Here is a 13,884-nt window from a genome sequence, read left to right as displayed (position 1 = left end):
TTCTACTGGATAGCACTGTTATAGAAAAATAATCCTAGGGTATAATGTTCTCTCTAGATTCAAAAGAAAAACTTACTAATATTTATTAATGAAAAGCTGAATATCTAAATACCAGATAATTGTTTATTGTGGTCATTAAAAAGAATGGTTTAAAAAAAGGTAATATACTTAAAACTCAAAACAAAAATGGTGGGTATGCCAAAACATGACAATTTAAGATACATTAAACTAAAAAACAAGTTGTATATTCACTACCACTACAAGATGTATGTAGATAAATGTGGAAGAGAAGTTATGATGCCTATTATTTGAGCAGGCACATATAAACCTAGGATAAAAAGATACAGGGACTTGGGAAAACTGGCTGTTTCTTCAATATGGGATTAGCTTCAGCAATGCCTTTCAGGCCAGCAAAGATAACCAGAGTTGCAGGGCAATCAAGAAATTGTACACTTAAGGACCTAGAAAGACACAAACTATTCTGGCATATTGGACCTACTCAGGAAATCTAAAATAAACTATTTGAGGATCTACTTGGTACCACACATTTTTATGTATATTCTCATTAAATGCTCATAACAACCCTTTAATTAAATTCTAGTTTGAGACAATTTACTATCAAACCACTATGGGCCTTTCTCCTAACCTCAGCTTTTAATCTCCAACTACGATTAAACTCCTATCACCTACCCTTTCCCGTTTTCAGAGGGAGCAGTATCCATTTTTGTTTTTCTAAGAATAATCTTACAACATGTGATCTAGGCTCTATCTCTTCCTAGCTCCTGCACATCATTCCTTTGGTTTCACTCATTTGCTTACACTCCTTTGGTTTTACTCATTTGCCTTCTTCCTCTGTCTACAGACAGGCTTGAAATCTCTAAAGAAATGCTCTTTGGTCCTGCCTTCCCTTCAAGCCTCTCCTCGCTGCCCAACAGCCCCTGCTGGTAAACAGAATAACCACTATTTGAATACCTACTGTGTGCCAGACCCATTTAGCTTTAGTGTTTCTATTTTCACAACAAACATGGAGGGCATTGTCCCTGTTAAACAGGTGAGGAAACTGACACTTAGGGCTGGGCGACCTGCCCAAGGACACAAAGCTCATCAAATAACAGGCATTATTCACTCAACCACTTCTGGCTCTAAAACCCATACTGCTCCTAATCACAAAAATGCTGCTTTATATATTAATAGATTATGTTCCTATTATGAACCAGAGCATTACTTCAATTTTACAAATGAATAGAGGTCGAGCGAGGTTAAATAACTTTCTTAAGGTTATAAAGCCATGATGTAGCACGAATGAGATTAAAATGCAGCTGGCCTGACCCCCAAACCCAGGCATTGTCCCTGTCTCCTGCTACACTATGGATTCTGCACTCAAGACTCTACCTTAACAGCTCCGGCAGAAGTGACCGACTTGCCAAATCCAGTGGCCTCATTTAAACTTTCCTGTGTCCCATTTTTCTGTGGTTTAACACTACTGACTAACTTCCTCACTCTTGAAATTATTCACTTGGTTTCCATAACACTGTTGTGGTTCTATCTACTAAGCTCTTTTACCATCTTCTATCTGATCCTTCTTACAACTTGCCTGCACTTCTCAAAGTCTAGTACATCTCTTGCTGTCCTTTCCCCCTCATACTTTGTAAAAAAAAAAAAATAGTTGCCTTTGCTTTCCAGAATTTGCTTTTACTTGTCTCATATAGTCTGGCCTGCTCCCTTTTTCCCAGTAGCACTCAAAGTCCCGTTCTCATGCAGTCATAGAGGCTCCTTGATCAAATAAAATTTGGGCCCTGGAGTCCAAATGACAATGTAATCATAAGCAGGTGGGTAAGGAGGCTGCCCCCATTAGGCTGGTTTCATCACAACTTTTGAAATGGTTTATTTCAAGTCTGGCTTTCATCATGGAGACCAGTTTTTCTATCAAATGCACTGTTGGAGTAGATGCTTTAGCTTTTTACTGTCAATCATCTTTACTTAAGCAAAGCCTACTTACTACATATAGAATGCTATTACTAAATGAGGAGACATTTCATTCAGTGGAGACTATCCACTGTTTCTAATTGCGGCTGGTTCTTTGAGCAGTTATCTGAAATGGAAGTGGAGATACTGCAAGAGATAATTTTAGTAGATGAGGCTACCTTTTTTTCAGTATGGAAACAATGTTATTTGTTCTTGACTGGAAATTTGTTAACAAAGCAGAAGTTTTTTTTTCAGTTGAAATGTAAATTTAGTTCAACAATTTCAGCATCATGGCTATACCCTGGAAAAAGTACTTTGCTTAAACCACTGAAGGAAATTCAGGAACACATTAAAGGCAGAGTTAAGGCAGGTGCTAAGATTCTAATCTTGAAAGGGCCAAGAGCAGTCTTGTTATTAGTCCTTCTACTCCTATTTTAAGCTGGTCTCCTGAGGTTAAAGAATCTAGCTCACCTATCCTGTTGAGTGTAAAGGTCTGCTGCTCTGAAGGCATTCAGTAATTGCATATTCAATGAGGTAATAGTTTTGTCCAAGGACAGTCTTGTTAATAGTAGTATAAAACATAAAGTTATAGTAATTATCAATTATTCATCTTCACAGGTTAATTGTCAACCCTCTTCACCCAACTTTTCCCCCCAGTGTTTCAGGATCTTTCTTAAACTTATGAATCCTTGAAAGTCAGATTTTTGAAGCCCAAAGTGAATGAAACTGTCTACCATTTCCTGATTAACTCTGAAAACAGTCCTGCATTCCTGCAAATAGCATAAGTTATTTTTAGGATTGAAATAATGACCTCACTTTCCCAGGCATGTAGCTTCAGCTGTTCTGACCATGGGCAGGTCAGGAATGTCAAAGATTCACAAATGAACTCATGTGAATCTCTGCATAAACACGGTACTTCAATGAGGACTGTGTGATAAAAAGAAACTATACAAAAAAACCCAAAACAAACCAACAACCATACTATGTTTCCAACACTTTGAAATACAATACAAAAAATCCGCCTTTTTGGTAGAAGCATTCCATAGAACCTTTGGGGCTAAAATAGTTTTAAAAATTAGGACAAATTAAAATTACACTCAGTGGCCTGGTCTAATTTTAAATGACATGAAGTTACGTACAAAAGATTAGAACAGACATGGGGTGATGTTGGCAGGTATGTTATACTTTAGGATTTAAAGCTACCAAAGCTATCATATACATGTAAATTTTACAGGAAATTATTTTTAAAATTGGAAGGCAAAGTGCAGGAAACTCAATAAAGGCAGTTAAAATTGGATTTCTTTAAAAAGGGGGAAGAATGAATAGTAGAGGAGTAGGATTGTTAGGAAAACTGGCAGGAGTAAAGGGGAGGTCTAACAACCGTATTATTTTCTAGGATTTGCCTCACTACCATTCTTTCTTTATTTTTGGCCGCGCCACGCATCTTGTGGGATCTTAGTTCCCTCACCAGGGATTGAACCCAGGCCCTTGGCAATGAAAGTGCAGGTGGAGTCCTAACTACTGGACCGCCAGGGATTTCCCACTACCTTTCTTTAGAAGTTGCAACCAAGGGCTTCCTTGGTGACACAGTGGTTAAGAATCCGCCTGCCAATGCAGGAGACACGGGTTCAAGCCCTGGTCAGGGAAGATCCCACATGCTGCGGGGCAACTAAGCCCGTGAGCCACAACTACTGAGCCTGTGCTCTAGAGCCTTTGAGCCACAGCTACTGAAGCCCACATGCCTAGAGCCCATGCTCTGCAACAAGAGAAGCCACTTCAATGAGAAGCCCGCGCACAGCAACGAAGACCCAACGCAGCCAAAAATAAATAAATTAATTAATTAAAAAAAAAAATTTGCAACCAAGACCAACAAAAGCCAATTTTGGTAAATAAAGAAGTTTTAAACAAGTAAGTTTCTACAAGTAAGTTTCTATCATAAAGTTTAATTATGGTTCAGAAAAAATTGAGTGAATAACTTTCTCTGAAAAAATATATCGACTCTTTGTAGACTGCAGTTATTGGGGGAGGGGAAGGTAGGGGTAAGTTAAACTACCCTATTTTCTATTCTGAAAATGACAAAAAGTCCCATTTCCAGTCTGAATTATAGAGATGCATGTGCCCCAAATGGTTGAGAATAAATACAACAAGAAAGGCAAAAGCTGTAAAGCTAAGGGCATGCAATAGGCTCTAAGAGAAAGTCTCAGAAATACCCAAAGTAGCAACAAGGAAAGTTTGGCTGGAATTTGAAGTTCTTTTCAGTCATCTTTGTCTTTCGCTCCATGTTTAAGGATGCGCGTGAACTCAATGTAATTGAAATTCCCCTTTTTGTCAATAGGTGCTTCTCTGTACAGCTCGTCCACTTCCTCATCTGTAAACCGATCTCCCATTGTGGTCAGCAGCTCTCTCAGGTAATCCTCCTGAATGGTGCCTAAAGACAAAAGAAGCAGGGATCAGAAGACACACTACTCTGAGGAGTAACTGCAAGGGGCACCTACGCTTGACTAAGCATGGGCTGTATGTTAAGAACTAGAAGCATGCAAATGTATGAAGTATGAGGTCTTGACGTGCTAAAGCCAGCCTCAGCAGACAGCTGCCTAGAAAATGCCCTGTTGCTTAGTGACATTAACCTGCTCTGCTCTACTGACCTCACCTGACATCCATCTCCTGATCTCTTGATAACAGTGGCTAAGCCTATGCCTAACCACAAGCCATAAAGTATGATTAAGGAATCTAAGCCTCATGGTTCCTTAGAATAGCATGGTCACACTTATTCTACAAGTAAATACACTAAAATCATCATAAACATCGATAAAGTGCTTCAGTGGAAAGAATACTGAAGTCTTGAGGTCCAGTTTTAACAAGCTATGTTACTTCAGGCATTTCACTTTACCTCCTTCTTTTTCTTTATATGTAAAATGAGATTAAAAAAATTTTTTTTTAAACAAATCCAATTTTAGATTCAGTAACAAATATGTTCAGGCCCAGGATGTGCAAAAACACTGAGTAGATATTTGAGCATTAACTATGTTGCGGACACTGGGATAGGCATTGGGGGTATAGTGGTGAGCTGAGAGGAATGCTTTCTACTCTGGACTCGTGAAAGCAGGGTTCTCATAAAGCCTGACTGCACATAAGAATCATCCAGGCAGCTCAAAACAAAACAACCCCAGAGGCCACCCTTGACTTATTATCTGTTACTGATATTTTTAAAAGGCTCCCCAGTAAATCCCATGAGCAATCATGATTGAGACCCACTAATGCAGTAATCCAAAGGTAATAAATGACCATTCAAGCACAGAAATTCTGAAATTCATAAAGTAAAAAAAGAAAAATCTGACAACTTCCTTGTATGTGAAATTAAGCTAAAACATTGATAATATATTTCCTATGAGTTTAAAGTGTAAGGTCAGTTCACAAAAGAAACTCTAGATTTATGGATTGTTTTTGCTAATTCAATCCTAGATTAAAAAAAAAAAGTTCTCCAAATCTTAGCCTTTTAGCTTGTAGAAATAAATCCTCATCTCCAGCCAAGTCGTTCAACTATCATGTAAAATCATCATTGACTATGTGCAAGGGACTGTGGTAGGAGCTGGGAGGGGTTACGAAGATGGGAATGTAACGCTGGTGAAGACACAGCCATTATCCTGGGAGCAGGGAGAGACTGATTAGAAATAAGCACACAACTAAAGTAGAAGCTCAGGTAGAGTACGTGCCAGTAGAGACATACATAAAATACTTTGGAGAGGGAAAGGGAGAGCTTTTAAGTTTTCCCAGAGGTCAGGACAAAATAGTATGAAAACACAGGTAAGGCTCTATAAAGAATGTGACCATTGAGATGACTTTGAAGAATAAATAAGACACTTTACTCTTTTATGGTTTTATTCCCTTCCACTAAAAAAGTAATACCCATTGACTGTAAAAAATTCAATCAATACACAAATGTTTTTAGCAGGAAAAAAGTCTCTTCTGCCTGCCCCTTCCCTACCCCTTCCAGAAATAACTGTTCAGAGTCTTGATTTCAAGGGGAAGGAGGAAGGAGGTGGTATAAGGAGGAAAGGCAGAGGCAGAAATGGTGGAGGTAAGTCAGGGCAACAACGCATGGAGGAGTCTGGAAGGAGGTTAGGAAGAGTTGAGGGTGGTCTACTTGAACAGGCCAAATGAGGTTCTATCGTGTGGAGCCTTGAAAGCCAGAGTGGGGAGACTATGCTTCCATGCCCAAACTATGCTTGGACTGTTTAGTCCAAGTAATGTGTAACCAGAGGGTGTGCCTTCCTTCTTAAAAACTTGCCATGAGTTACCCCCTTATCAGGCATGTATTTAGTTAACCTTTTGGGTGTCTTTGAGAGTTCACTCCATGCAGGCAGTAAGCTACTATCTCATTTCCTCATTTAATCCTCACAACAACCCTATGAGGTAGGTAATATTACTGTCCATCTTACAAATAAGAAAACAGAGGCTTAGAGAAGTTAAGTAACTCGCCTGAAATCACACAGCTATTATGCAGAATAGGATTGTGAAACCGGGGCACCTGATTCCAGAGGGAAAGGTTAGATACCAGATCTAAACACTCTCAGAGCTGAGAGGTGCCTGATAAACAAACATAGGATTGTACTGGTATCACCGCCTACAGCAATTTAAACTTTTTCCAAGATTGCTCCAGTAAAAGATATTCGTTTGACACACATTTACTGAGTGCCTGACCCTTGTGGAATTATTCTAGTAAAGGAGTAACGTAAGTTTCCTAAAGAAGTTTCAAATATACCTATTAAATTGTAAATTAAATATTTAAGGGCAGAGACAGTGAAGTGAGTGACTAACAAGGCATAAGCAAAACCTGTCCCCCAAAATCCCCCAAAACAGGTATGGTATAAACCTGAGGGTATTATATGTCATCATATTTCAAGTTATTATATATTTTAGTTGCCATAACCAAAAATTAAATCACTTGGTAATTAAAGGTTACCTCAGACTTACCAGTTGCTTCTTCATCAAAGCAAGCAAAAGCATTTCTGATGACATCTTCTGGATCGGTGCCATTTAACTTTTCACCAAACATCGTGAGAAACATGGTAAAATTTATGGGACCTGGAGCCTCATTCATCATGGCGTCCAGATACTCATCAGTTGGATTTTTCCCTAAACAAGAAAGAGGGTCATATTTTAAGAGGGTGATAATTACACCACAAAACGCATCAACAATTCATCATGGTAAACATTTTGACAAGAAAGATGATCATTTAAACAGTTTGCTATTTGCATTCAAGATAGCAAAACTATTTGGAAAAAAGTCTTCTCGATGAATAGGATCCGTTTTAAGAGTCTGGAGACTGTGTGCTGTTCCACTGGGATGTCAGGAGGAATAACACTGCTCTCATAATCAAGATCAGTGTTTGCAGTGCATGCACGTACACGGCTGGCCCCCAGCCTAACCCGGAGACTGGGCCAGAAATCTGCAGGTTGTCCGGGGACCACGCTTTGGGAAACAATGCTCCAGACTTTGAATCTTAGTGAACTGTAACATCATTAGATTGGCTTCACAAAGCATCACTAGATTGGCTTAAGAAATAAATATAAAAGGTGTTATAGAAATTCTATTTGATTTATTAATGTTAAAACTGATCATTACCCAGGGAGGCAAGCATATCATGCAAGTCTTCCTTGTCGATGAAACCATCTCTGTTCTGATCGATCATGTTGAAGGCCTCCTTGAACTCCTGAATCTGTGACTGGTCAAACATGGCAAACACATTGGAGGTTGCGCGTTGGGGGCGCTTCTTGGTGGTCTTGGTCTTTGCTCTTTTGCTCGACATGGTGGCGGTTAAATCCTAACAAAGAAGGGAAATACAAGAAATAACAAAAAGTAAACTGAACCAACCTTCCTGATATGTTTGAGCCACTTAGAGATACGTCTAAAGACTATTCCACAGGATAGTATCACTTGGCAAAAATCTCTCTCAACTAATCGATACCATTATGCAGAGAATCAATCTACAAAGAGAAAAACCAGACTCATGCTTTGAGTTCACTCATCCTTAGCAGTTGTGACGAAACTACGACCAACATTAATTCAAAGCTCACAGAATTATCAACAAGATTTCCTGTCCCCAGTACTACTGGACAGCTGATTAAGGACCAATAACCCAATCTACTAGCTTAATAACAACACAGAAAACAAGAAACAAAAAACGTTGGGTTCTGTACATTAGTGCTATGGAGTACTGAGGGACACTAACTCATCTTCAACAGGTCTATCCTTCTGCAGCCCTAGCTGAAACCAGCCTCCCATTCTAACGTGGACAGAAAGAAGGAAGGAGGATTAACTGATGCGACAGGTCTTCATCTCCTAATCTTACTGCCAAATACCATTCTTCCACTCGCAACTAACATTTCTTATCGCACCCTCACTCCTGGAATCAAAGTACTTCAGGAAAGATACCTGTTAAAAGGCTAACTGAAAAAGTATAGAAAACTCCAAAGGTAATTCATCAATAATTAAGTTTTGTAAGTATTTCCACTCTATCCTAACCAATTTGTTGCACAGAGCTAAGCTAAATCACTTGAGGTGACTAAGTCCTCTAAACAAAAATGAGAGCACAATAAAAATTTTTAAAGCAATTTAGTTTTTAAAAAGTTTTAGAAAGCATTTAAAGAGGTATGGAAACTACCTTTGCTCTCTAATCTAAATTTATCCCTATAAAATTTAAGTTAAAAATAACGTTCAATAATAATACGTAAGATGAAGAGGTAATTTTCCTTTCAACACAATCTTTAATACTATAAAAATTTGTTTGAAGTTAAAAATCCCAGAGTCATCAGATAATAAAATTTTACCATACCATCTTTCAGAGCTGAGGTGGCAATGGCAGTCTGCAAGACCTCTAACCCACAAGACCAAGACACTGTATTCAGTTATATTCTTTGAAGCAGGTCTAAAATAGGCACTACTGATTTCACTCTCTGACCAGGACAACAATTTTAAAGCTTACGTTCTGAAAACAACATTTAACTATGATGTAGCAAAACACTATGCCCTTACTCTAAAAATAAGTCTGTGGATTGCAAAGAATGAAGTACTACCTAGATGTCAGTACTGCAAAGTGGCTTTAGAACACAAGGCTCCACATGAGTTTCAAAACTTCTTACATTCTTTCCTTGATTACACCACATCAGCCAGGCTAAATTCAATTATGGAAATAATTAGAAAAGCTCTGACTCTGCCTCAGATTTTTTTTTTTTTTAAGCTGAATTTTAGAAGGAAAGCTCAGATTTTAGAAGGAAATTCCACAAAGGAGAGTCACAAATTCTAGTCCATTAAATATAGCACTCCTAGGATACACTGGAATGTGTTGCTGGTAAGATATACCCTACGTGACATAGCAGTTATGATATATACTCTTCCCTAGTTTCCAAGTTTCCTTTAATTACCCTTTCATGAATGCATATTTTCACTCTGTAACACCTCTGGACGCAGTAAATCCCACTATTATCTAAACTATATGGAACTGTAATGTCCCCCTCTATTCTAAATGTAGTTTTAAAAACTACAAGGAGTTATAGCATATATGTATTATTCTTCCATCTCTTAAATGGACTCCAGGACTTGGGTTAGCGGTTGAGACCCAATGAGTGGCATATATTTACCAGTCCACATCTCTTTAATATTTTAGGTATGCCATGTCTTTGCAAAACAAAGCACATCTTTAAAAACAGTCTATTTTGTTTGACTACATTATATTCCCCTAATGATGCACAAATGCCAGTTATTTTAAGAACAAAGAAACTGATGAAAATTATAGGTCAAATGGTTGATACAACTGATTTTTTTAATCTAGGACACCTCATAGGGCTTCCCTGGTGGCGCAGTGGTTAAGAATCCGCCTGCCAATGCAGGGGACATGGGTTTGAGCCCTGGTCTGGGAAGATCCCACATGCCATGGAGCAACTAAGCCTGTGCGCCACAACTACTGATCCTGCACTCTAGAGCCCATGAGCCACAACTACTGAAGCCCGCGCACCTAGAGCCTGTGCTCCGCAATAAGAAGCCACCACAATGAGAAGCCCGCGCACCACAACGAAGAGTAGCCCCCGCTCGCCACAACTAGAGAAAGCCCGTGCACGGCAACGAAGACCTAACACTACCAAACATAAATAAATAAATTTATAAAAAACAAAACAAAAAAACTCGTAATACTCAATTTGGTGCGGGTCCTCTATACACCTTTTTAAAACTTAGTTTGGATTATAAAGTAACACACACCCACTCTCATTCTTGAATTTTGATGTATTTCCTATTTAGCCTTTTTACAGCTGCTTTTTTTTTTTTAATAAATAAATATATTTATTATTTTTGCCTGTGTTGGGTCTTTGTTGCTGCGTGCGGGCTTTCTCTAGTTGCGGCGAGTGGGGGCTACTCTTCATTGGGTTGGGCGGCTTCTCATCGCGGTGGCTTCTCTTTGTTGCGAAGCACAGGCTCTAGGTGCGTGGGCTTCAGTAGTTGTGGCACGAGGGCTCAGTAGTTGTGGCCCGCGGGCTCTAGAGTGCAGGCTCAGTAGTTCTGGTGCACGGGCTTAGCTGCTCCACGGCCATGTGGGATCTTCCCGGACCAGGGCTCGAACCCGTGTCTCCTGCACTGGCAGGCGGATTCTTAACCACTGTGCCACCAGGGAAGTCCCCTATTTAGCCTTTTTAAAATCATGCATTCTTTAAATTTGTAAATGCATTCTAACATAGTTTTTAAACATTATAAAGGTATTTTTGGGGTCAGCACTGACAGTGGTCTCACAGAATTTTTCTTTAGCCCATTCGATACTTAACCATCGACCTTTAATATGATCAGTAGAATTACATTCATGTGCATTAAATGTCATGAGCGCTGATTATTATTTAAGAATTAAGAAATGTAAGGTAGGTGTGCTATCTTCAAGGAGCTTAAAATATAGTTGGGGAGGCAACTTTAAAAGAAATGAGATGATTGGTTCAACTTATGAAATGAGTCACACAGTTTTCATTCCAGGAGTATGGCTCTCAAGTTAAAACAATACGTAACAAAAATGAAAAATAACTCAAAGGTGGTACATGATTATCAAACATTGAGTTCAGAAAAGATCTTTGTTTCTAAAAGATTTCGGCGGGGGGAGAAGACTGAAAAATCCTAAAAGCTACAAGACGTCCTTAGAATTAAGAGACTTAAATGTTAGTCTTACTTCTAACAAATTAGGGTAGCTAATTCTACCAAAAACTGGTAGTATACCGTTGGGCAAGTTACTACATGGGCCTTTACTTTTTCAAGGAGGTTGGATTCTGATCTGTTTCCCACCAGAAACCCAGATCCTTTTAGTGATAGGGAGTTCAGCTTTGCAGTCAGTTATTTCAAAATAAGCAAAAGGTGTTTTTTATTTTCCCCTACCAAACTGAAAGTATGGGTGGAATAAACACTGGCGGAGAAGGAGCCAAATGAGGAACAGTGCTATGATCCGAAGGAGAAGATCACTGATGATAGATACTGTCATTGGCCTCCTAGCTACGATTCTAGTATGCTGTCCACTTTTACTCTCCCCAAACGGGTCAACCTGTAACCCTCTTCATTTAACAATCCTTCAGCAAACACACAACTCTCATAAGCTAGGGCAAAATAAAATTGAAAATATTTTATTCATCAATGTAACTATTCTTTATTTAGGGTGGGAAGATTGCCATGAAGGCACCTGAGATTTCCGAGTTATGTCCTCACTCATCCTAAGTTATAGTCTAGAGTGTATTTTTGAAGCATTTAATTAAAGATCTTTGGCATGAAGGGCTGTGTTGTACGGAACTTGAAAACCCACAGGCTTGCAGAGCCAGCTTCTATTAAATATATAGAAGAGATTCAGTCAAGGAGATTCAGTTTACAGATCTGAAGGAGTATAATCTTGTCTTAATCAGGGAAGGGGAGTGTTGGTGGTAATGAATTTCTAGATTTATCCTTTTAGCTTGATCAAATAGGAAGAGAATCATTCAGTGTTATGACAAAAGGAGGGATACAAACTATGTAAGGAAGATGTTATTAAGTGATGGGGGAAATGGAAAATAAAGATCCTCAAAGAGGCTTTCCTCACACATCAAGGGCAACCAGAAGATTTTTCAGAATTTCTAGATACTTTGGTTTCATTTATAAAATGGGATTAATCCATACCAATATTACATTAGGTTACCCTAGTTAGAATCCTAGAGTCCAGCGTTTGTAGTGGTAATAAATGTAAACTAATCCGAAGACTTTTTCTACAGAACTAACACTCAAATTGATAGTATTCTGGAAATATGATTATATTCTTTAAGGAAGAACTCCCATTTTAGAAAACACTTCCTAATGTGAGAGCACGTAGTATCTGCTTTCCAAATCCAGACCAAATCTACCGTCTCATTTAATCAATGCACTTCTTTTTTTAAAGCTAAGTATATGTAATTTTTTGGTGCTAACCACGGCTTTTTAAAAGTACATTTTCAGGCTGGTGCTTCCGTTCCAACTAAAACAAGTTTTCAATTCCTACGCAAACTTCCGGTAGAAGGTAGGATTAGTTCCCTCAGACTGCCACACCCAAAAAGTTCTCAGCACTTGACAAAGGCAATTCTTTGTCGTGGTTCACTTGCCAGTAAAGCCTCACTTTTTTAAATAAAAAGCTTTTTCTGGTTAAGTCTTATCAAAAGCCTTCCAGAACATGAAACAAATCGTAGTAATTTTAGGAAACATTCACTTTCTTCACCTTTAGATATAAAACTTTTTGCACTTAAGTTAAAATCTCAACCTAACGCTTATTTCTGTTCCAAAGTTCTGTAAAGAACTGAAACACTCTTTGATAAACCAATTCAACTACTTTAAAAGGAAACACTTTGGGAAATTGACTTAACCCCGAGTCTCCACCCAAGAGTAACACGGTATTGTATTTTGGAGTTTTTCTGGAGCCGCAAACTAAACCCCGAACTCCTCTTTGTCCAAATATCACTTAAAAATAAAACGCTAATTACAAAAGTGGACACTGAGCTGAGGAAGTTGCTAATTTGAGGTGGTTATTCCCACTAAACGTAGCCACACAGCTGCGACAACAGCTGCAGCGAGGGGGAGGGGGGCGCACTGGGCTACAGTTTTTACGCAAACTCTCTTGAATCGGGCAAGTTTACGTTATAAACTAAACTTAGTCCCAGAGTCAGCTCCGCGGGGCTCGGATTTCGCAGGCCTGCTGCCGCCCAAGCTCGCGGCGCCAGCAGACTAAGCCACACTTCCCGAGCTCCTAGTTTGGGCAAAGGAACGAAGTCGGCGTCTGAGCCGCTTCCGGCCGCGGCCTTCGATGCTGGAGCTGGCACTGGGGCTCGAAACCCAGGGACCGACTGGCACACCTGCCCAGGTGCGCTCCCGGCGCCCGGGGAGCGCCACTGCCCCCCCACCCCAAGCCGTCCCGAGGGGATGCGCCCCGGCATGGGCCTCACGCGCCCGACCGCGAGCACCACTCACCCTGCTCAGCCGCGAGAACCCGAGCGCTTCAGGGAACCCCTCGCTGCCCTGACTGCCGCTACCGACTCCTTTCCACTCCCAGAGACGCTGCAAACAACACTTCCGGCCTCCGCTTAGCGGACCGGAAGGAAGCGAGTCACCATTCTCTGCTAACAGTGTGAGCCTGGCTTAATGGAAGGGTGACGGGGCGGGGGAGTTGCCAGTGTGCTCAAAGGGCGCAGTTTTGACCAAGTGCACGGGAAGGACGTGTCAAGCGGGCAACTTAGAACGTAGAAGAAGGTGTAATGGTTCTCCCGGTCTGATGACTGAGTTTTCCTTTTTTTTAATACCTCTTCTTACAATGTAAGCTTTTCTTTCCCCCTTTCCTCTTGGCAAATGGTTGGCTCTGTCCTGTGGGTTTGCCCCTCCGCACATTCCAGGGCCAGGCCAGGGGC

The 13,884-nt window shown here is 40.0% G+C and overlaps 1 protein-coding gene across 2 annotated transcripts; it reads right to left on the bottom strand.

Moving 5' to 3' along the window:
• Positions 1-3,888: 3,888 nt before the first annotated feature.
• Positions 3,889-13,610, bottom strand: LOC309610556 (myosin regulatory light polypeptide 9). 2 transcript variants are annotated; one of them, XM_082353614.1, is made up of 4 exons: positions 13,451-13,610; positions 7,592-7,790; positions 6,940-7,101; positions 3,889-4,393 (listed from the first exon to the last, which is right to left on the bottom strand). In XM_082353614.1, the coding sequence occupies exons 2-4, from the start codon at positions 7,773-7,775 to the stop codon at positions 4,221-4,223; spliced, it is 519 nt and encodes a 172-aa protein (XP_082209740.1). In that variant the 5' UTR covers positions 7,776-7,790; positions 13,451-13,610; the 3' UTR covers positions 3,889-4,220. The 2 variants fall into 2 exon arrangements, with proteins under 2 accessions (XP_082209740.1, XP_082209739.1); XM_082353613.1 differs by lacking the exon at positions 13,451-13,610 and adding an exon at positions 8,802-8,950.
• Between the last annotated feature and the right edge of the window lie 274 nt (positions 13,611-13,884).

Source organism: Balaenoptera borealis (genome assembly GCF_965194805.1).
Source record: "Balaenoptera borealis genome assembly, chromosome: 14".
Lineage (NCBI taxonomy): Eukaryota > Metazoa > Chordata > Mammalia > Artiodactyla > Balaenopteridae > Balaenoptera > Balaenoptera borealis.
This window is presented reverse-complemented; position numbering and strand designations above follow the sequence as displayed.